This window comes from Passer montanus, unplaced genomic scaffold (genome assembly GCF_014805655.1).
Source record: "Passer montanus isolate IOZ18808 unplaced genomic scaffold, ASM1480565v1 scaffold10, whole genome shotgun sequence".
Taxonomy (NCBI): Eukaryota; Metazoa; Chordata; class Aves; order Passeriformes; family Passeridae; genus Passer; species Passer montanus.
The window spans coordinates 14,870,807-14,894,237 of NW_024356505.1; the positions used below are offsets into that span (position 1 = coordinate 14,870,807).

A 23,431-nucleotide genomic window follows, 5' to 3' on the forward strand; every position below is an offset into this window, starting at 1 on the left:
ATCAATCTGAATGAGAAAAGGCTTACCTACCACTTACAGACAGTCAGACCATCATAATATTAAATGTAACATGTATAACAAGCATGTTTTCCATTAATTGTTTCTTCTTATGTTGAAAGCTTTACTTTGTATTTGTCTCTGTTTGGATTTTTTTTTTCTTTCAAAAATTGCTCTTATGTGGGAAGGCTGACTGAGTTAATTTCTGCAGCTGTTGAAATTTTCAAAAGTAGAAAAATATTCATTATATATTATAGCTTTGAACTAAATAGATAATTATGTCCAAAATTCATATTTCTGAATTGCTAGGAAACTGTACATGGCACAAAAACATTCCACTTCAAACAAGATCAAAATAGATAATCCCACATTTTACCTTAGATTTTAAAATTTATGGGAAATGTCTGTGTGAAGCAAACTCCATACATTAGAAAGAGAATGCTTTTTGGTTAAAATATCATTAGACATGTATTTATTAGTGCAGGCAAATATCAATAATTTACCCCAGTTGTTATTACTCCTTTGAAACTAAATGCTCAATGTAGATTAATAGAATTCTTAGCAGTCACAGAAAACACCACTTTCCAACTGGAGAAGAAAATGTTAACAAAATATGGGAGTGTCATAGTTAATCTCATGGAGAACAATGAGTTCTTCAATAAAAAAGGGAGTATCTGCACTGCAGTAATTTTATATCCCCCATTTAAAATGAAATAATGATCAAACAATTTGCTGTGCAGATGCATTCTCCTTACATTAATTGTGGCAGGGTGAACAAGTTCTAACAATATGGTAATTAAAACTGATCATATTTCAATCCAGAGCTGGAAGGCTTCAGTAGATATGTACTGCAAGACAGCATCTTTGATCTTTTTGTAAGTGGCTGGAGTAATCCAAAGGTTTTATTGTCCTGAATAAAGATCTGTTGGTCTGTTTTCTTGGTGGAATGAAGCAGCAGTTTCAGTTCCACGATGCAGCTCCCACTGTCACCAGGGTCTTGTGGGCTGTCCCAGCACACTAGCAGGAATTCAGCATTCAGGACTGAATTTAGACCTCACCCTTAGGAACATTCAACTGAAGGACAGGTTGGGAGAGCTTGCTGTAGGAATGTCTAAAGGAACATACAGTATTAAAGTCACGCAGGGTAAATTAACAAGTGAAATATACAAATTGTTTCAAATACTTGGACTTTTTTATTTGACGTGTTGGCACCTGCTACAGAGCTGCTGCAGACCTGCTGAGCATCTTTAGAGGCTGCAGGAAATGTGCTTACTCTAAGCCACATGCTGCATGTTCTTAACATCAAACTGCAAAGCGTAGGAGGACTCTGCTTTCTCTGCACCTTCTGCACTCTTTTTATTGGTTGGTCTTTTGTAAGAGTTGTATTAACACTCAGTGACAACCTTATACTGCTTGTGTCTGAATTTGAACCAGTCAGGAAAAAGTCTGAGCTATATTTAGAGAGAAAGCTTCGCTTTCTTTCTTTATTAATGTAAATGATTTTGCTCTGAGTCAAGAGCTGCCAGACTTACAGGAAATGATAAATAGGTCTCTGCTTTACATACAGGAGAAAAAGGCAAGAGGGAAACCCCCTCTAATTTGTTTGTATGAATGATAGCATATCTCTTTTGCATAGTGCTTGAGGTAGTCTCGTTGAGGAGCTGATGATCCAGTTTTGGAAATGACACTCTGAAGTGAATCTAGGCAGATCTACAAAGATCTACAGAGCTGGTGGCAAAGAGAGGGAAGGCAGAAGGGCAGGAGCAGTGCACATCCCAGTGCAAACAGGTACAGGACTCCTGCCTCAGTAAAATATAGTCTTCAACATGGTGGACTGACCCAAATAACTTTTTCACCTGATCTTGGATCACCCAGGCCAATGGAGATGTTATTGCTCCTACTGAGATCTTCTCTGTGGGACTGCTCAGGCAATAGCTGAGTTAATGAGTTAAATCTGGGAAACTGAAGCATATAGTCAATGCAACAGAGAGAGTGCAGGTAAAACTCAGCCTGCCTCTTTGAGTAGTCTAGACAGAGATATATAAAGTCAATTTGAAGTGAGAGAGAATTATTTTCTAATTGTTCTGGAACTAATCAGTTAAATTTTTGGGCTGCATGTCTGATACTCGTTTTCTTCTAGCTTCAGTTTCTGTAAATATCTTCCCAAACAAAACAAGCTTGTATTCCCACAGATCTAAGGATGCTTTCAAAGAATTACTGAAAAACATCACTTGTGGAAAGAACTGCTTATGACCCTCTGCCCTCCAACTTCAGTCTGAATATGACCCTGCAAGATTTTCCCATGTGCTGAAAAAATCAGAATGCTCTAGAGCAGACTGCAACTTGCCCTTTTGCTTTTGTCTGTGTCACACCACACCATGTGCCCTGATGACCAAAGGGGGGTGGCTATAAAGTTAATTCTGTAAATAATATATTTCCTGCAAATATCACAGGTAGGAGCCTTAGAGACAGATCTTTGCTTCTGCCCTTGAACAGTAGTAAAAGAACATTTTGGAAAAGAGGATCTAGTTGACTCCTTTCAAAGTCCAAAATGTATTTTTGGAGAGTTGGGAAAAGAATAATAATAACTCCATGTTCAAGAAATTTAATCTTTTGGAATATTAGCAAAACACTGAAAGTCTTGAGAAACAAAAAGGTTTAAAAAAATAAGCCAAACTGATACAGAAAGTTGCTTCTTGTGCTACCACAAAAGATAAGAAAATCAGAAAGTCACTTTGCACACAAGACTATGTCACTTTCTAACAAGCAACTGCAAAGTGATGAAGACTTTTCACTCTGAAGGCAGGAGTCTGAAGACTGCTTTTTTATTGTGAACCCGAGAAGCATAACCTTGGCAAGCATGAATTTGATTACAAGAAAGCTGACTAAAAGACAATCAGAACAATTAAAAGGACACTAATTAGAACAGTTCTTGCTGCAAATGAACCACATTTTGAAACTCTAATGGATTCTGGTTTGTCCATAGTGTTGTGCACAAGCTTGAATTGTAGTGTTTTATGTACATGTAATGGTAGGTTAAAGTTATGTGTTTATTAAAATAAAAGCTACAAGGCTTAGCCAATATACGATCATCCTAGATAAAAGCTGATTCACTTTGGCCCAAGGGCAGAATCACTGGGCTAAATCCTACTAAGCATTAAAATCAGAAAGAATCAAAGCTACAAATCTGGCATGCAAGAGCTTTAATCTAGAAGCACTATATACATTGTGTTATAGTTTTGATTTTAATGTACTCATTGCTTGAGGAAAAACCATCTGCTTTACATTATGCCTGCGGTGCAGAGTACATAGATTTCATCACATCTCTGTACAGAATAACAATAAATGGACTGTGAACCATTCTTCAAATATCTTCTTTCAGAATATAACAACCAGTATAATATTTCAAGGTATGAAAACACAAAGATAATGAAACAGAATAACTGCAAAAATGCACTTTGAAAGAATGTTTCAGAATGGTCTTGGTCATGTTCCCTTTATTTTATTGTCCATTTTGACACTTGGCCATCTTCAGATGTCACTGAAAATATTGATTCAAAACTTTCACTTTGCTTTGCAGGAACTTTCGTTCCTGCTTTAGAGATACTAAAATAGTAAAAGAGTTCTTATATTTGGAAGATATATTTATCTTCTGCAACATGAAAATTGCTGGACTTGTTCTGTGGGGCTTTTTCCCTCACAAGAAAATTATTAATTAAAACACTAAGAAAAAAATGTACAGAACTTCAGATTTTCAAGAATAGATTAAAACAGAAAACTTTTCTAGGATTTACAAATAGCTGGGTTTAGAAAAAGTTGCCAAGTTGATTTCTGGAATGGGACTTCCATAACTAAATAAAAAAATACACAAAACAAACAAAAACCATGGTGCTCTCAAGTGTTTTCCAAAAGAAGTCAGTAACCTGTTTTTACATATAAGTAAATCTAACTATCAGGAACTGTCAGAAAAGCAGCACAGATGTGATGATGATCGTAATGCTACACAAGCAATATAATTGTGCGAACATTATCTACAGCATAAAGTGACATACGTGGTTATTATGGTCACCAGCCAGCACAAAGAAAGTTCAAAGGATGAAGCAATGAGAGTAAAAGCAAGTCAGCAGTGCAGTTTTCTGCTCTTTTGGTGAAGAATGTATGCTTGCTCCATGCAGTGCAAGGCAATAGTGCTACAGCAGGAACTCGTCTAGAGCTAATGTCAGGTAAGAGCCTGAAAGATCAGTAGCAGCCAAAACAGAACAGATCTGGGATTATAGGACTGCATGGTGAGAGGAACAGGCCCTTAGGTCCTGTTGTTCCATCAGTGTGTGATCTAGATTCCCCTACTTTGGAGGATAAAGGATCATTGCCCAACCACAGTTAGGCCAGTAATTAGAAAATTTGTCCTAGCTATCAGAAAAATGCAGTGGTGCTTGACAAGTTTGTGTATGGGATGATATGACCATATTCCTTTACCACCAAAGATCCAGTTCTGGTGACCTGGAAGTCCTTCTCAGCTGATATCAGAGAACCTTTCTGATTACACTAGACCAGACTCCAGTGTCTGAATCACTCTCCAGACTTCACTTGACTGTAGGCTGAGATCTTTGCTGATAATAATAATTGCAGTACTGACATGAGGCTCACAAGCAAATTCTAAAATTAGGCTGGCGCTGACTCCACACCTTTTCAGTCTGCTGTTGTTTCTGTTGCACTTTTTCAATGTGTGAGTCAAGACAGAACTAAATAATGGCCATGCAGGCTAGCTGGCACAGATCATTCTGATTCATCCATGAATCTGTAAATCAAAAGAAGTTTTAAATGCTCAATAAAATAGTCTTATATGCTGAGTCTGCATACATAGAATATGAAAAGTTTTTTGAAACTCAACTTTAATTAAATGAAAGGAACACATATTTAAGCAGGGAATCTAGAGAGGAGCTACATTTTATCGCTGGGGTAATCTCCCCTGCTTTGGGCCAGCCCCATTACATGACTCAGTGCTTCACAAGTGAGAAACCAAGATTGCAGGTCTCCATTTCCATCGAGATCTAGTCGTACTTATGGGAGAAGGAGAATGGACCACTTTGGAATGAAATCTGCCGCTGGAAATGCAATAAAAGAAACAAGGAACCTTTTCCATGGAAGCCCACTCATTGTCCATGTTCAAATAAGAAAGGTTCATCTCAGGCAGCTTCTATGACTGCATCTGGCTGTGTCAGGGGAGAATGGACCAGAACTCTTCTGTGAGTACATCAAAGAAGTTGCATTTATTTGAGTCTATTTTGGCATATTTGCCAAGACAGAAAAACAGGAAATGAACAACAAAAAATTAAATATAGGTAATAGGACCCCAAACTAATTTACATTTACATTTATTATTTTACATTTTATTTTAGGCGGGGACTGAAAATTATTTGTATGCAGGAGAGCATAACCATATCATATCTCAGGTTGGAAGGGACCCATAAGGATCATGCTATACCTTAAGCCTTCATTTTTCCTGTTTGGGCACAAAGTACACTTCTTCCACTGCAGCAAGCAGAGGAAGTGACCATACATTCCAGTTCTCTTTTTGGTACCTAAAAGAAGACTGTGAAACTAAATGAAATCATGCCAGCACTTTGTCTGATGTGACATTGTGTATATTCTTTTCTTCCTCAGTGTAATTCAGTGGCTCTCAGCATACAGCAGAATCCAATTAAATGTAATAAATCATGATAAACATAGATTCAAGTAGGAAAGGGGGCTTCCCCAAAATTAATCAAAGCAATAGGAAAGGACTACTAAATGGGTCAAAGGAATAAAGTAAAATATTATGCTATAATTACACTAAATACAAAGCAGGAGTCAGAAGACCTGACCATACCTGGCACCTGCTGGGACTCAGATGTCAGAACATATCTATAATGTTCTGCAATGTTTAGAGTCTGGCACAAGTGGTCAGTGGCTCTATGACTTCAAATGACAGTCATCCCCAAGCAATGTATGTTGTACAGAAAAAAAACCCTTAAGTAAATGACCTTTCTGGAAAAGATCATGTTGGTATTTCAGGTAAATCAGACAGTGTTTATAAAGAAAAATGCAGTCAAACTTTAATGAATACCTCTGCATTTGGCAAAAAGCCAAAGAAAAATGCTGTACCACTGTTTTTCAGAGAAGTGAAGTTATTATTCACTTCATGGGTGTGGGATAATTGTTATGCATTTCTTTGAAGCCAAACTTTTTCAAAGGCAATTTAAAGCATCAAGTAAATTGCATGTGTTTTAAAAATAAAATACCTCTTTTATTGACAATAGAGACATTTGGCCAGGAAGAAATCTATAAAAGGGGCAGATTTATTGGAAGAAGCAATAGGAAGGTTTTCTAAAGATTAGAACTCTATAACATACAATTATTTGTTTTTGTTGATTCTTACTGTAACTATTCAAACCAGATTATTTCAGTGGTAAATTGATTCCTATGTATGTATGTATGTATCTAACTATCTATCTATTTATTTAAAACTGCCTGATTCCCCTATCAGCCCAGACCTTGGCAAAAGATAATTCTCAGCCTTATTCACTACATAGTGGAGATTCTCAGTACACTCTTTGAAATCTCTCTGCTCATATTTTAGCTTTATTTAAAGTTTTCTTTTGGATAGATAGTCTGAATGATTTAATCACTTGCAACAGCTAATATGGGGGGTTTACATTCTGCACCATGTCCCAGGTGAGTCTTTTCACATAGTTCTTGGAATTTTTTGAGTCATAGATCAGTTAGTTTGTAAAACTGTGAAGAATTATCCACAGAATTTTTGGCCTGGTCAGCAAGCTTGTCTTTAGCCAATTACCTCATCTGCAAACAGAAAGTCTCTTCAGAATGAGAAATAGGAGATAAGAGTGGAACAGTTATGGCAGAGAAGTGGATGCATCATCTGTGAAAAATATCCAGCACTGTCCCAGCTAGCTGATGCTGCCCAGAAACATGCAAGATGTGTTCTTAAGGGATTGCAATCAGCTTTAAAAGACTTTGCTTGAAAAATACCTCTTAAAAATGTTCTTCCTCCTCACTAGGCCAGAGATCTGAAGAAAAAAGAGCAAGCATAGAAAAGTAAGCTGAGTGCCAGCAGTTCCAGCAGAGCTGAAGTGCTGGGATCACTGTATCTGCCTTTCATGCCTGCCTGAGGCAGCCTGCACTGATTGCTGTAACACCCACTGGTGCTGGCAGACAGCCGGCATCCCTGTCACTGTAAAAGCTTTCTGGGCAACTTTCATATCCCCTGTCACAGGGAACAGGCAAGGTGCCACTGGCAGCATCAAATGGATGATTCCAAGGACTTCTGCTCACAGAATACTTAGAACCGGGATGCAACCTAGCTGAACGTGTTGGATAATTGATAGAGCGAGTTTATATTGAAGGCTGAGCACCAGAGGCCAGAACACATGTGCTGTCATGGGGGTCACACATGGACATAAATTCTGTGTTTTCTTTAGTGAGAGGAGATTGGCAGTTTATCGTTCATAAAAATATAAGTTGCTTCTGCATTTCAGATGCTGTGGTGATACAATTAAGTATTTCCAATTTTAAAAAGTTTTATCACAACAACATTGACCAGTTATGAGCACAAAAGGACTGTGACCTGGGAGTGGATTAGAACTAATAAGAAATTAAATTCAGTTTTGTCCTCCTGATTTCCATGCCTATGATATGGTTTGTAAATCAAACTGATTGCCTATTAACATGTTAAACAAATCCACATGCTGATCATGTCAGAATGTAAAAGGAATGTAATTATTTATCAACTTTTTTCCTCCTAAGTGCTTCTCAACAACATGCAGATGCCTCAATGTGGTGGTGATTCCTATATCTGGAATAGGCACCAATCTCCCCTGGCCTACCAGCTGCTTCTGTAAAAGTTGTGGAATTGCTTATGTAGATATTTTGGATAGCCTATAGCTAAAATGGCACTAGATGTCTGTGTTTTAGTCCTTGAATATCTTCCAGTGTGTCATTCATTGACATACACAGGAGATTGAATTTAAGAGTTCAGAATTTCAAGATTTGTGTAACCACTAGCTATGTACACTCTGAGTAATTAAATAGCTGATCTTGATCTTACACCCTAGTCATGCTCTTGATATTCTGTAAAATACAGAATAAAGCTACATTTAGCATTACATCTGGTAACAGATCTGTTCCATTCCCAACACTGAAGCATTTCAAATAGTCACTTTTCATTACTCCAAGTTAAGAGCAAAATGGATGATGACATTATCGCTGAGCGAGGAGGAAAAGATGCATACCAGTAAGACTGTGTCAGTAGATTGCTAATTGCTGTGTCAGTAGATTGCAAAGTTTCAATTTCTCAGTGAAGGGCAGGGATTACATTCTTTGAGACTACACAGATGCCAAGGAGAGGCTGAATGATTGAGAAAAAATAAAATAGAAAGGAGGAACAACACAAAAGCTGATTTCTCCACTTGTAGAAATGATAATCTTCAAAAGGTGTTTTGAAAATAAACTACATTTTTTTGTTCTATTGCCTCAACCTCTTCAAATATCATCATTTATGAAAAACATCTGCCAATTAGCGGCAGGACTGAAATGTGGTTTTATTCTATTTTCATTATTTTCTACCTTCCCTTCTTTGATGCCAAAATAGTTGCAGCACAGGTCAGAAAACCAAGGTTAAAAACCCACAGTCAGGGGTTTTAAAGCTATAAATATTGATTTTTAAAATAGGCATAAGATCTTTTCCCTGTTTTACATTAATGACAATCATCTCCAGCTTCAGAGGCAGTAACCATTCCTGCTGGGAGACCCAGAGGTGACATTCAAAGCCAGAGACTGCCAGAATTGTTTTAGGTGTATATGGACAGTACAGTTATATTTGCAAATATGTTCTGTATTTTTGCTACATGAACAGGTAGAAGTGATCTCTATCCTGCGGCACAGAGTTCCTAAGTAAGGTAGGCCACTTCTAAACTCACCTGACAACTTTAAACAAGATAATTTTCTTACTCTGCAGACTGAATTAAACCCACTGTGACTGGGCCTCCAGGTGGGAAAGGTCAGGATACAGACACTGCCAGGGATAGAGGGGAAGACAGAAAGTGAGCGGGTAAATCTATACTTATCTTTTTGTTTGTTTCTCGCATAGGCCAGAAGGACCCCACAAAACATTGTCAGAAATATTTAGAAGTGGCAGATACAGGATTTCCCTGCAGTTTTTGCAAACAAGCTCAGATAACCTATGCTGCAATTCAACAAGTTCCATAAGGTAAATGAATATCATGAGCAAAGAAATATGTACGTTCAGCTGCTGTGAAAGCATCCTGATGATAGCTGAGAACACCTGCTGCAGGCTGAGATATGACACACAAAAGCTGTCAGCTAAGGAGTAGTAGACACCTTCCTTTTCCAATTCTTCTGGATGGATTTTGAAATGTTTGTGTGAATCATTTCCAAAGGTTTTGTATGAATTTCAAAAACACGTGAAACCAAAAAAAATAAAGCAATTTGGCAGGCAGCTATGGGTTCTTTAAAAGCACACAAGCAAGCATCCACTCTTGAGCTGTGCACACATGTTTCTGCCACAGAATGAAAGGCCCAGTCATGGACCAAGCAGAGTCATGAATAAAAGATGGGAGAAATCCAGTAAGTTGTATAAAATGTTTGCAGAGTACAAACTAGCTCAGTATAGGTCTGAGTGTCCAACACAATGGCACCTTGAACTAACCCCCAAGGGCTGGATGTCCTATTACTCCCAAAACTTCCTTAATATTCTGGTCATTCTTCCAGTTTTATCTAGCAGCTCCCTGCTGCATCCTCTTCAGTCAGAAGAGATCTTCCTTTTTATCTCATGTTTTTGGGAAATGCAGACTGTCAATTCTTCCAAAGTATGAAGAAAATAAGGAATTCTTAGTGACGGAGAAAGAGACATTGGATAGGCATTTGACATGAGTTTTCAACACAATGTTCAGCAAAATCAAACCAATATAAATCTGGCATGCATAAGGAATTGCCTCATATAAAGAAGGAGGCAAGAGATTTTCCCATATATGTACGCCTCTTATACAATAAACAATCAATTCAACTAATGTCTCTTTGTCTAGTGCTGATGTAATGGACTACATTCCCTTTGAGAAAAAAAAATAAAAACAAAATTCCCAAACCCTCTAAAAACCCAGCTTGTTGAAAGAAAAGGATTTGAAAACACAACAAAAACAATGGGCTTGTGTTACAAGGAGAGGTTTTTATTGAAGAATTATCTTGCCAAGAAAAAAATAATAGCCGATGACTTGCCACTTCTGCTGGATCATTCTATTTCTTTTTACTTTTCTCTTCATACAAATTATTTTATAGCATGGTGTATGGAAATACCAGTCCCTGAATAGATATTGTTCAAATTGGCTAAGGGTGATCGTCAAGAAATGTTTTGTTGTGTTCCTCTCTGAAAGACAATTTCTTGAGATAACTATATAAAGACTAGAAGGAGGAAATGAAGAGGAGAAAAAATATAGGACAAATGAAGGGAAATCCTTCTCACAGGGATAGCCTTTACAGGCCTACTGAGGTCTTGCATGAACAGGATGTACTGCAGTCACCCTAATCGGACAGATGAAGCTTTTCTACAACAATGAGGAATCCTGTTCTGTCAGTGAGAGGAGAGAGATGATGTAAGAGATCTTTGCATCATTCTGTGATCCATTAGCAATGTTTCTGTTTACTGATGCAGTAGATTGAAGTTAATCAGATGATGTACTTCTACTACAAGCTCTGCAGTGAAGTAGCCATTTTGAAGGTTCCTAACTGGTAAGCAGAGATTGAACAGTTTCATCACAAGCTATAGAAAACTATAGATTTAGAATTGTTTATGCAGCTCCCCAGGAAACAATCAGCAGAATGATGACATGACTTTTCATGAGCAGGGTAAAGAGCACAATATAACTGTAATTCACAGCACTCGACTATTTTTAGTTTCTAGTCCTTAAAAAGCAGGCTTTGAGACATTAAGAATAAAAAAAAATCAGAACAGGATGCAATTCATCCTACAAGGCCAAAAATGTTAGCCTAAAGATCTCTTTAATGTGATCTTAATGACACTGTACTGACATTCATCTGATGTGAATGATTTTATTTAGGCAGACTAACAAAAAAAATCTTGAAAGCCACAGAGCCTTCACTGTGGTTACAAATGAGTACGATCCCAGAAGCAGATAAGTAGACGATTTGCTCCCAAATGTGCAGGATCTCAAAATACATTAATGGTGTGTGAGACTTTTTTAATCTCCAGCCAAGAGTTACTATTTTTTCTCCTTCTGCTACTAGGCAAAATGTGCCTGGACATTTTACAGTGTGTCATAAATTAAAGAACACCAAAGGGACCTTTTCTCTTTATTATAGCAATCTACACCAAAACCACAGTCTGATTCTTTATTGTAAATAGAACAACATATCTGGTTTCTAATTCCAGCAAGCTGAGCAGCTAGTTGTTAATATGGCACTGAAAAAGCATTTCATGCATGATTTAAGAAGCTGAGTGTAGGTAATTGTATCTGAAATTATACCACTAAAAATACAGTATGGTAAATGAAAGGTCAAATACTAGCTCTTGAGGGATAGAAGAAGGGTCCTTCATCATTTATTGCATGCAATTTTTAAAGAAGTATTTCTTAAGTTTTAGGTTACAACTAGGAAGTTATAAAAGGCTCCAAAGACGTAATGGGTGGAAGAAGTATGTACAAGTTCTATTCCTCTAATGTGGGGAGTGACAGGGGAACATGAGTGGGCTGTAATACCTGGCTGGGTATGTTTATCTTAGCCAGATTATTGCTACCTACCTCTCACTGCTGGCAGCGGCTTGATTTCTCCTGGGCAGGAGAACTGACTCAGGGCTGCATGAAGATTGACAGCCCAAAATGTTGAGAAAGATTGCTTTGAGGGAAGATGTGACTCAGAAGCAACTGGAAAAGAGAGAGCACAACTACTGCCATGTTCTTAGCATGCAGGGGGCAGAGGAGGAAGAGTGATGACAAGGGACGGTCCGAAGACAAGTATCCTCCTTTCCAAGTCTGCTGTAAGACAGATGGTCAAGGCCTAAAAAACAAACCAAACCAAAAATACCAAATCTCTCCACTAAAGCAGAATAGAAGACTGATATGAAACAATTTCCTTTCTGCTGCAAAGCAGGAAAAGCTGTTTAAATTAACATACACAAACATGTATGTTAGTTATCTGTGTTATTTTCAGGGCTCTGAGCTGCTGTAGCAGGAACCACTCACTAACATGCCACGGGTAAAGACAGCAAGTGCCAGAGCAAGGAATGGAGAGCAATGAGAAGTTGAAAAGAATGGTAGCAAAGAGGTTTGGAAAAGTTACAAAAAGCAGATAAGCAACTTAGCAGCTGTTCAAATTGGGTCATGTTACCCAATAGATTTTATCAATTGAGGGCTGCCGCTTAAGTCGTACCTCAAAGTGGACGAGAGTTGACCTAGCAGTTGCCACACCAGAGGAAAACAGATTCTAAAATAGGGTGGTATTTGCTTTAGGCATTAGGTGTTATAAATCATCCTGTTTAACCAACTTGTTGGAATTTTCTTTCTCCCGTTCCCTCCCCCTTAAATAACAATGGTTAGGTGATCCGTGTCTGCAAGCATGGGAGTCAGATCATTTGGAACATCGAACAACTCGGATCAGCTATTCCAAGTTCCTGGGTGGAAGCTCAGCTGGTGTATTTGTTGCAAGGATCCACATTTGAATGCAGTCCTTCCTGCTGCCAGCTGAGCCCTGGCAGAAGGCTCATCCTAGAACGACAAGGCTGTTGCATAAGAAGGAGTCACCAGTCAGACAAGTCTGGTCTAGGAGCTTAGAGCTGGCTCTGGGCCCTGTGGTGTGAAGAGCACTTAGCACTGCGGATCTCCCTGCAGTGCCTGTACAGGAGTTAAGAGTCTTGGCAGCAATTCTGAGCCATATTTGTCCTTTGTATATCCTATTAGTGACTTCAGCTACTGTGCAATGCTGCTGCAGGAGTCTGGATACCTTGTTCCCTGATGAAACAGGCAACTGCTCCAGCCATGAAGCAACTGTTCCTGCTCTACAGACTCCCACAGGCTATGTTCTTCACCCGCCTTTGCTGTCTGTCAAAGTGATTTCAAGAGTATATTTCAGCCCTTACTGCAGGAGCTACACAGTTGTGTTCCTTCAGAACCAGCAGAGACTAAAAACTAATATCTATATCTAAATAATATTGAAACAATAAACTCAAATTGGTCTCATTCTATCTTTTGGAGCAGGTCCTGTAAGATTTATATGACCCCTGAGGGTGGGTAGGTGTGTCCTACAAAAATACTCTAGTTCTAAAAATAAATAAAAGCAATGAAAAATGTTCCAGTGATACATCCACACAGATCTGGATCTTTTGCCACATGTTTTACTTTTGTCCAGATTCTAGCAATGGGCATGCTGACTTCAAAGCACTTTGAACTTCCACAAGTTTTGAAGTCACAGTGGAGTCAGAAAATCTGCATCTTTCTCATCTGTAGCAAGAAACATTTTAAATGCTGGTTTTAGATATCTGCAAAAAAAAGGAAGGACTGGAACAAACTTGACAAAGTAACTTCACAGACTTATATTTGAGGGAAAAAAGCTTAAAAGCATTTGATGAGGTTTATCTACATTCCTTAAACTGATCATTTCCACATTTTTGCTGCTTAATAATAATATTCTTGGTCTGAAGGTCCTACAATTGTTATTTTACTTTGCAATATTAAAATTGAAATACAAAGTCAGAAAAACTTTTCTTTGCCTGAGAACTTCCTTTTATTTATTTTATTAAGAACTGTTGAGGGACTGAAAGTAGATTTGAGCCATAAAGCTAAGTACATAAAAGCTTATGTACTGATTATAAGTCTAGGTCTGAAGTTTAATGCAGATCCTTCTTTATACTGAACGAGGTGTCACAGGCTCTTATTAGCCTTTCAAGTTTCAATTAGATGCCAGTATAATTAAAACATTCTTTGGCACACAATCACGTGCCTTCACGATCACAGGCTGCTCTGTGTGCATGCATGTGCACGTTACACAGCACTGCTACCACCACCCACCAGGGACTCGCAAATGCTACACCATTTTGTTCAGGAATTTTAGGTACTTCTGCCAATAAAGGACTGCTCTATTTTTTATAGCAATTGGTAGTACTGTGAAGCCCTGACCAGTTCTTGGCACTCTATTTGGAGCTCCACTGGCAGAAAGTCATTCTGCACTTACTCTACAGTTCCTCTACATTTATAACTTGGAAGATCAACTTGCACGTTCTACAGAAAAACATCTGAGAGACAGTTATGACCATAACATTGAAGAGAAATGTCAATATTTGTGCTTTAAAGAACAGGTATGTCAGTATGAAGAGCTAAAATTAAAGAGAATAAACTCACCAATGGGGCCATTTGTAACATATTTCAGCTGCAGAAATCCTTCATCTACTGCAGATGTAAAACCAAGTATGACATTCACACTAGTTTTTTGTTTTGTTTGCAGGCTTTTATGTCTAAAACTCCATCCAAAATTGATTACATTTTTTCCCTCAAGTGAATGAAAAAGATGATGAAGAGCTGAATGAATGCCCTAATTGCTGGGCCACAGACTATCCTGGGAATCCAGCACCTCCTCCGGAAGAATCCAGTTGTCCTAAGTGCATGTCCTAGATCCTAGACCAAAGAATACATCCCTTGCTCTCTCACTCTGTTATTCATGAACTACTTGTTCCAAGTGGAATGACTTAAAAGGAGAGACTTTTTCATTTCAGGATATCCTACAAACCACTACGGAGACAATTTCTTTTACATCCAAACAAGGTAGAGGATGGAGTTAACTTGTTTTGCTTGCACTTTAGCTCCTTTTGACAGACTTTCTGGCTCCTCTCTGTTGGACAAATTTTCTTGCTATGTTCTGAAAACACTTACTGGTTTGGGCCCCACAGAGATGCAGGAAGCACCTGACATGCAACTTTGAGGGCTTGGTAGCCAAGTAGCTTGGTATTGCCAGGATCTGAGCAGTTATGGAATAATCAAGGCAGCCAAGTAAGGACTCTGAAGATTTAAAATTTGCTCTTTAAAAAAGTATGGATTATGATTTAGAAAGTAGAAAAGAATATAAATACCTTCAAACATCTTTTAAGTTCACTGAGAATGACAACATCCTTTCTCCTCCTAAACCTCCCCCTAAAAACTTTAATGACAAGTGTCACAAATTAATTTCATAGTTTCTACTAATTTAGCTCTTACTTTTACTAACAAGGAGTCGATTGCTTCGAGTTCGTACCATGTACCAGCAGGTGCCCACTACTGTGTATTGTGGGAAGTCTGAATGTCCATAACCAGCAAAAAAGAGAAAATTTCATCAAAAATTTTCATTCTATAAGAATGGGAGGAACTTTTACATTTATTATTATTATTCCTATTATGCAGCATGAAGGATTCCCATTAGTCCAAACATCCCTCAGGCATCCTCTACTGTTTCTATGATTTTTTTTTAAATAATGAAACTTCTCAAACTTATTTTTATAGATTTCAGACATCCAGATGATTATGATCATATACAGCCTTCAAAATGTGTTAAAATATCTGTTGAAGTTATTAATTTTGAAGTTAATGTAGTAATTAATAAAAGTTGTAATCAGTATTGCTTATATTTTTATTTGCATCCAGGCCAGATTCAGGAGAAGAGAAGAGAAGCCTGTCAGCTTCAGCATAAATCATAAAAAAGTTTAAATTGAGGGAGCTCTCCTTTTCTCAAAGACTGCCTACTTTGGAAACTAAGTGTGTACAGCTTTATTTAATACTAATATCATTATGTGTTGGACATCAAATATAAAAGTTGGGTTATTAAGAAGAAAACTCATTATCTCATAAGACTGATCACATCTTTGATTTCATGTATTTGGTTGGATCTTCTCAGTTTTTTCACTTAGATACTTATGCCTTAATACTATAGTTCCTCTTCACTTGTCAGGAAGACAAACTTCAAGAGATAAGAGGATTTGTAGAATGTGGGCTCACCAGAAAAATCAATGCACCAGAACTTGGCTAGAGTGAAAGAATGGATTTCTCTCTGCAGACCTGGCTCAGATTCATCAATAAACAATCAAAGTGGGCACTGCTTCCTGGAGGGAGCAGGAATGAAACTGAACAGTGCCCCATGCCAGAAATTACTTGTTTAGAATGTGCAAAGTATACAATGGGGGAAATTTCATTTTTAATTTTAGATGTCAACTTACATTTTGGATGTCTAAAGATGTTTTGGTCTTGTATTACTTAGAACTACAAGTGTCAGCTAGTAGAGAAGGGGCAGAGAGGAAAGAAGGCAGGAAGATAATTAGCTAAATTAATAAATGACAGAATAAAAATATTAGAAGTAGAATCAGGCTCTTACTCTAGACAGTAGAATTAACTCTACTTAAAAAGCCAGTTATCAGATAAACAAAATCACTCGGGAATAAAACAGCTCTCAGTTTAAAAGTGTGCGTGGGAAACATGGTTCCTCACTAGGAAGAACTCCAAAACAGCTATTTGGAAAAGCTTCCCTCCAACAGAGCCTTGAGTAAGATTATGACTTCTACCTGAGCTTTTGATGCAGTGCCCTACTGCTGGTTTGGTATCACCATAGTTGTTAACTTTCACACTGAATTAGAACAAAGAAGAAAAAACTTCATAAATCTTTAAGAAAATGGCTTTCTCCAGAAGAAAGTATCTCCTTCCTTCAAACAACAGGACAGTAAGGTCCTATACTTCTGGGAACAGGTTGATATGTGGCTTGAAGGTGTACTTTTAACAAATGCATCAGACTACAAATAAAAGGATAGCCAGTGTTGCTTATATTATTGCTTGATTATTTCCAGATGCTACCTTATAGATCTGCAGTCTTGTTGAATTATACTTGTACCTTAGCACGTCTCTTTGTGCAGTGCAAGAAAAGTAAACAATAGGACTGACATACAGAGTTCATAGTCTAGTATTGATTCTGGATAAGAGATTTGTCTTAATACTCTTTACAAGACAATGGTGTAGTTCCAGCAAATTAAATTATTGCCCATGATGTCACTAAATTGAAAAACTATTGTAAATTTGGTAAACTGCATAGGGTATTACAGCGAAACATTTGATTTAGCATTACAAACAATTTGAAAGATTATCATGCAAAGCCAAAAGAGCACACAGGAAACATTAATAATAGCAAATATTATTAGAAATAAACTAATTGTTTTCTTAACCTAATGTCACTATGAACTAACAATAAACAGTAAATATCAGTGTAATGTAAGTACCAGTGGCCAGCTCCAGATCACAAAAAAGAGCATGCTTCCTTTCAGCAGCATCAATGCAGAAAACTGTTCCTCAGTACTGCTCAACTGTGAATTTACTGTGAGTAAGCAATGAATATAAGAGCCTTCCAACTACTAATTGTGGCTTGCTATTTACAAACTTTATTTATAAACTCATTTTCATGCAAGTATAAAATACTAATTCCATGGACAAATACACATTTGTTCACAACTCTAAATTATATACACTGTATTTGCATCTAATATTCAGAGAAGTGCAAAGTCCACAGTGACGTAAAGAACAAGTTTTGTAAACTATTTTAGATGACAAGCTCTCAAAAGATATTAGTAACCATACGATAAGGTATTTTTTGTATACTGCTGAAATCAAACATTTTTGTAGTAAAAGAACATACATTTCAGCTACATTCAAGTGAATATTTTATTACCATGTATTATGTCTTACAAACTTGAGTGGAGATGAGCAAGAGCACTACAGAACCATACCTTAACTCAAGAGGTGTATTGCATGGTATGTGCAGGCATAGCGAAGGAGAGAGAAGAACTGGAAAGAAAAACAAGGTAAGAAACCTTGTACAAAAATGGACAGTAATACTGACTAACACTGGGTTATAATCTTACTTATAACAGACCTGAAGGGCTAATAGAGATCCAATTCAGAAACACCTGTGCACTGTAGGTACAGTTTGGTGCAGATCAAGAGTGCACTAATACAGTCAACGTTGTACGCATAAGATAATGCACAAAATACGCTGATATGCATATAAACAACTAACTTGTTTACATTAAGCAGGGCAGCACTGTTGTAGTACTGCATCCTTGGCACTTAGTGATAGGACAACATGTATTTGGTTTAACTAAATTCATAAACAGGATATATGATGGTTTGTAAGATGGAACACATATATTATCCCTTTCAACCTTCTGGTTTTACAGCATTTTTCAAATTTTCCAGTTCAAATGCAAACATGACACACTAGCTAGATATGGAAGACATTTCAGATGTTGGCTTGAAACACCACCTTCAATTAAAAAAAAGACAGAATCAAGGATTAATTCAAATTATAGAAAGTGAATTTGTTACAATTGTCTTGTACAGAAAAAAAGAATCTGAAACATGGGGGGATAAAAAAGTGACCTTATAATATAACCCACAATGTCTTGATGGGCTTTTCCTGAATAGTAACTGCTTCCTTAATATCCCTTTCATATATGCTAATGTCACTTAAAAGAACTGTTGAATTTATTAATCTGAAAGGTTGCAACTGATTTAGAAGTTTGGCATCATGTATCACATCACACAGAATGGACGAAAATAGGCTCTTCTTCAAAGAAAGCATGTTTCAGCTATGAAAGAATTCAAATTTTCAGTGATTGTCTTTTATTAAACAATATTAACAACTATCTGGAGGGAGCCAATTTACTTTTTTCCTGTTTCAAACAAACTGGTTCAATTGCCATTTTACATTATATATAACAAATGTAATAAAATTGTTCTTAACATATAACAATGTAATACTTTAACTGTTTTAAAATATTTTACAAAGACATTTTATTATATATGAACTATACAACACACAAGAGTATGAAATATTTTTGAACATATACACATTTCTGTATTTTTCACGTAGATTATTATTTTGCACCAAACATTGGTGTCTGCAATTTTACAGTCCTCAGTTAAAAGCCAAACAAACCCCAGAATGTTTAGAGGATATGTTTAGTTTGGGTTTTTTCCTGAAAATAAAACCTATTGCAAGGACAATTTCTTTAATGATTTTCTTCTTTCCCCAATTTTGTATTTTGTACAAAGCTTTCCAAATGGATCAACATACACAAGAAAATCACCTCTCTGTTCTTTGCAGTGCAATTTGCCAGGGATAAAACTGAAACCAAACTGACCCTTTCCCCTCTATTAACATTGAAAATTGCAGTCAAAATAATGTCAGTGCCAATCACTATTGAGACTCCCTTACCCCTTTTATTGAAAATGCAATCCTTTTCATATCCATTTTAATGAAAATATTTGCATAGAGCAGCCTTTTATTATTTCTAAAGAACATTATGAGCATTTTAACACAAGATAAGGCACATGTTTTTCAGCATTAATAATCTAAAACTAATCCTGAGGATCTGCTCCTCCCCCTCAGCAAAATCTGCTTTTTTAATATACCCTGTATTACCTGAAGAAAGCAGAAAAGCAGTATAGAAGAAACTCAAATTCTTTAGCTGAATTAAATTCAGAACATTAACAACTCCTGGTAATAGTGTAACAAATTCACAGATGAATTAAGTCACTTTCTAAACAAATAATTGTTAGCGGGAAAGAAAAAAAGACACAGCCAGTAGCACTGTTGATGTTAGCTAAAAGTTCACATACTAGAGATGACATTTATAGTGAGTTTTGCTAAAATAAGCTCCCATCAGGAACAAGGTAGCTAAATTGTGAGGCACTTAAGGTTGACATGAAAAGGAGGAATGCAAGGGGTCTATTTCATAGAAAACCTGAAGTTGCATATCATATCCTTGTATTAAGCCTTCTATTAAAGTGCTAGAAATGGAGACTTAAAACAAAAGGATTCAAATATAAAATAAGTGATTACAGAGCTTAGTATGCATTAAAATTAAGTGCTTTTGATTCTCATGAATTTAGAGCATTTTAATAGTTTTTAAAAATAAAGTCTGGAAATAATCCACATGTGAATCACCTTCCTTGTGCCATCAATGCTGTTTGTAAAGTGCCCAATTATTTTCTAAACAACAAAACCATTTGCCTTATCTTATGTTGTATAGCCTGACATAGTCTGTAGTATGTATATAATCCATACTGCAAGAACACAGTCAGCCTGATGGAAAACAGCACATGCATACTTTAAACCAGAAGATTTAATTCCGCCTGTCATTCTAAGAAGCCAGGTCTTGAATTACATATCCACCCGTATATAGTGCAACCAACCTCATATTCTCAAAATGTAATTTAGCTGTTCAAGTCTGACACTCAAAGAGAGACATATCAAGCTTTTCCTCAGAGCAACCTGACACCCAGACAAAATCACAGATGGAGCTCTAGACCTGAATCACATAAATCCACTAGATGCCAAATCTGAGAAGGATCTGGGTTCTTTTGGATGATGAAGAGGCTGAAGATGTGTGGCAGTCTGTGCATTACTGATCACATCTAACTGAGAGGGATATGATTCATTTACATTTCCTCCATTGAAACCATTTTGGAACTGGCAGGAAAAAAAGAGAATATAAATGGTTAGTATAGGAAACTAATTTATTAATAAGTATTTTAAAATCCGCCTAAAGATTTAAAAATCCTCCTATTGGAAGAAATAATCTTAAAATACGTTGATTAGCTTTAATTTTTTTTTAATTATGATTAATGATAATTTCATTTGCATTAAAATAGGGACTGGATCATCAGTGAACCTTACCCATGTTGAAATCAAAGGGAGCCCTACTTCTGGCTAAGCAAAGAAATAATTCTATTATCTAAAGTGCAATAGAGTTTATATTTCTAGAAAGTACAGTCTGAGAACTCCTAATTGTCACATCCAGCTGTTACATTTTAAAAGCAACCTATTTACATCTTTCCATGCCTGCAGTGGGATCCAGACATAACAGCTCCTCCAGGAATGCACATGCAGTCCCATCCATAAGCTGAAGCATGCTGTGTGCAATCCACTGGCTGAAATGTTGCAGGGTGGGCTTTCTGACAGCCCTCATATTGACAGTGCCAAGTAAGAGCAACGAATGGCTTTCATTAGTCTTAGCATAATTGTTCATAGGATTATTTTAATCACCTAATGTAATGCTTCCTGTCATGCTGTGGACTTTATCTACAAAATACTCCATTCAGTCATGCAAAGAAAATACAACAAAGTATTTTAAACATTTCCATCATCTCTTTGGAAGTAGCTTATATCATAAGTACTCATTCCTTCAAGGTTTCTCTTTAAGAACATGTCTTATATGTTCATTCATCCATTCATCTATCAAATTGTGCTGGGTATTAGTTCTTCTTTTTTCCTTCTATGCAAACATTGAAATTTGACTAACTGTGCACAATTCTTCTAACTTTTTAACAACGAGGCTACAGCCACATGAATTATGTTTTTAATCAAAGCTGACATATTTTTAAGAGAATACATAAGGATTGTTTCTGACAGAGGCAGGTTATTTCAATATTCTTCATTAATAAGATGACCACAGTCATTAAATTTTTTAAGAATGCTCTCAACATAGAATCAAGTACTTAGGAAGGTTTCTCCTGCTTAACAAAGGAATACTGATCCTAAACAAGCAGCCAGATGATCACAGGCCTTTCTGTCATTCTCCACGACTGAAAGTGATTTCAGATTGCACTGGCTATGCTCCTACCACAATTAAAAGACAGGCAGAAAGTCAAGGCACATGACCACAGTAGACTCTTTTGGCTTTCTAATTCTGTAGTCTTTTCATGGGAAATCAAAGGGAGTCAGAAGACTGAAAAGACACCAATCATGGCTTGTATAACAACATCTGTCCTTTCTCTGGACTCTAAACACTGACAGGGATGTGAGTGTGCTAAACTCAGCCACCAAGACTCTGCTACTTTGGTTTGGCTGTGTGACTGTGGGCTCAGACAGCAGTATCCTATCTGCTTAGGCACATGAGGCTTCTGCTCATGCAGTGCTACTCAGCCCCACACAGCAAGGAATACCCTAACAAGAGGAGCTGAATTTGCCTCTGAACAACTTAAGCACAATTTTTCCACAAAGTGGCCTTTGATATTTCTTTTTTACAACAAACTAAATGTCCTATTATTGCACACAGCATTCTAGTAACTATGAGGTAATAGATATAATTTTTTCAGAGGTGCTGTCTTAGTCATTAAACTTTTTATAGATAGATATGAAGTAAATGCAAGGATATGAGGTAATAGATATAATTTTTTCAGAGGTGCTGTCTTAGTCATTAAACTTTTTATAGATAGATATGAAGTAAATGCAAGGATATGAGGTAATAGATATAATTTTTTCAGAGGTGCTGTCTTAGTCATTAAACTTTTTATAGATAGATATGAAGTAAATGCAAGGAAGAAAATAAAAAATAGGGATCACAACAAAAATCATTAAGGAAGTGTAACAACAAAATAATCTGCAAAATAAATGCAATTGAAATCAGCCATTAAAAATAAAGAACTGGAATTGCGAATACAGTGGCTGTTCAAAAACCAATGCATCACATTAGTACATTAGCTTTTATGTAAAGAGTAATTCTTTGTTATTATAAGGACAAACTTGGATGGCCCTGGAGCTGCTCTGCAACCCTGTTAAGAAGCACTCTGAAAGACTAAACACTGAGCACAGCCAGGCAAGGCACAGCCAAGTTGTACTCAAGTTTGCACAGTGCAGTTTCTCAAAGTCACTTCATGCAATTTCAGCCTCAGGGAGAAACCATTCATCATGCTGAACTGTGCTATAATTTAGGCAAATTTCTGAAATTCTGCAATTGCATTCTTTTCAGCAGTGAAGCAGTTTTAAAAAAGGAATGTTTCATACTTGTATTAAGCACGTAAAAAATGAATATGTTCTAATTGCATTCCTCACCTTTGTCTTGCATAGGTTAAATGCCACTTAATACTTTAATTCTATAAATGCTTATGCATGTGCATAAGCATTTGCAGGATCAGTACTTCAGAACATTAACTCATTGAGATACAATGACAACAAAAAAAGAATTGTGGCTCTGTACTTTAGCAGCATTAACAGAAATAAAGGGTACAACAGAAAGTATTGCAACAAAGGTTATTCAGAATCAGGAACTAGCCATTGGATTTTGCTTCTAAGTTAATTTTACCAATGAAGAACAGTATTTACAACTGTAGTCTGTGCTACAGCCAGGACCCTCTCTTCTATGACTTTTATTGTGCATGCTCCTTGGTGAAAAAGGACGAGATTATTTTACTGTGACTATAACTTTTTACATTTCTTTTTTCTTCTGCAGTTAATTTAGACAGCAGCTTGAGGAACAAGCTGGCTTTTACTTATAGCAATATATAAAAACTTTTTTTTTGCAGTAACATTTGTGTGAAGGAGTGAAACAGTTCATATTTCAGGC

General features: G+C 36.8%; 1 protein-coding gene across 2 annotated transcripts in view; it reads right to left on the minus strand.

The window, feature by feature from the left end:
• Positions 1 to 19,998: 19,998 nt before the first annotated feature.
• Positions 19,999 to 23,431, minus strand: part of AHR (aryl hydrocarbon receptor) — a 59,340-nt gene continuing 55,907 nt past the window's right edge. Inside the window, exon 11 of one of the 2 annotated variants that reach the window (XM_039710049.1) lies at positions 19,999 to 20,556. In XM_039710049.1, coding sequence (XP_039565983.1) covers positions 20,401 to 20,556 — 156 coding nt within the window. In that variant the 3' untranslated portion in view covers positions 19,999 to 20,400. The remainder of the gene's footprint in view (positions 20,557 to 23,431) is intronic. The other variant, XM_039710053.1, reaches the window with a different exon arrangement.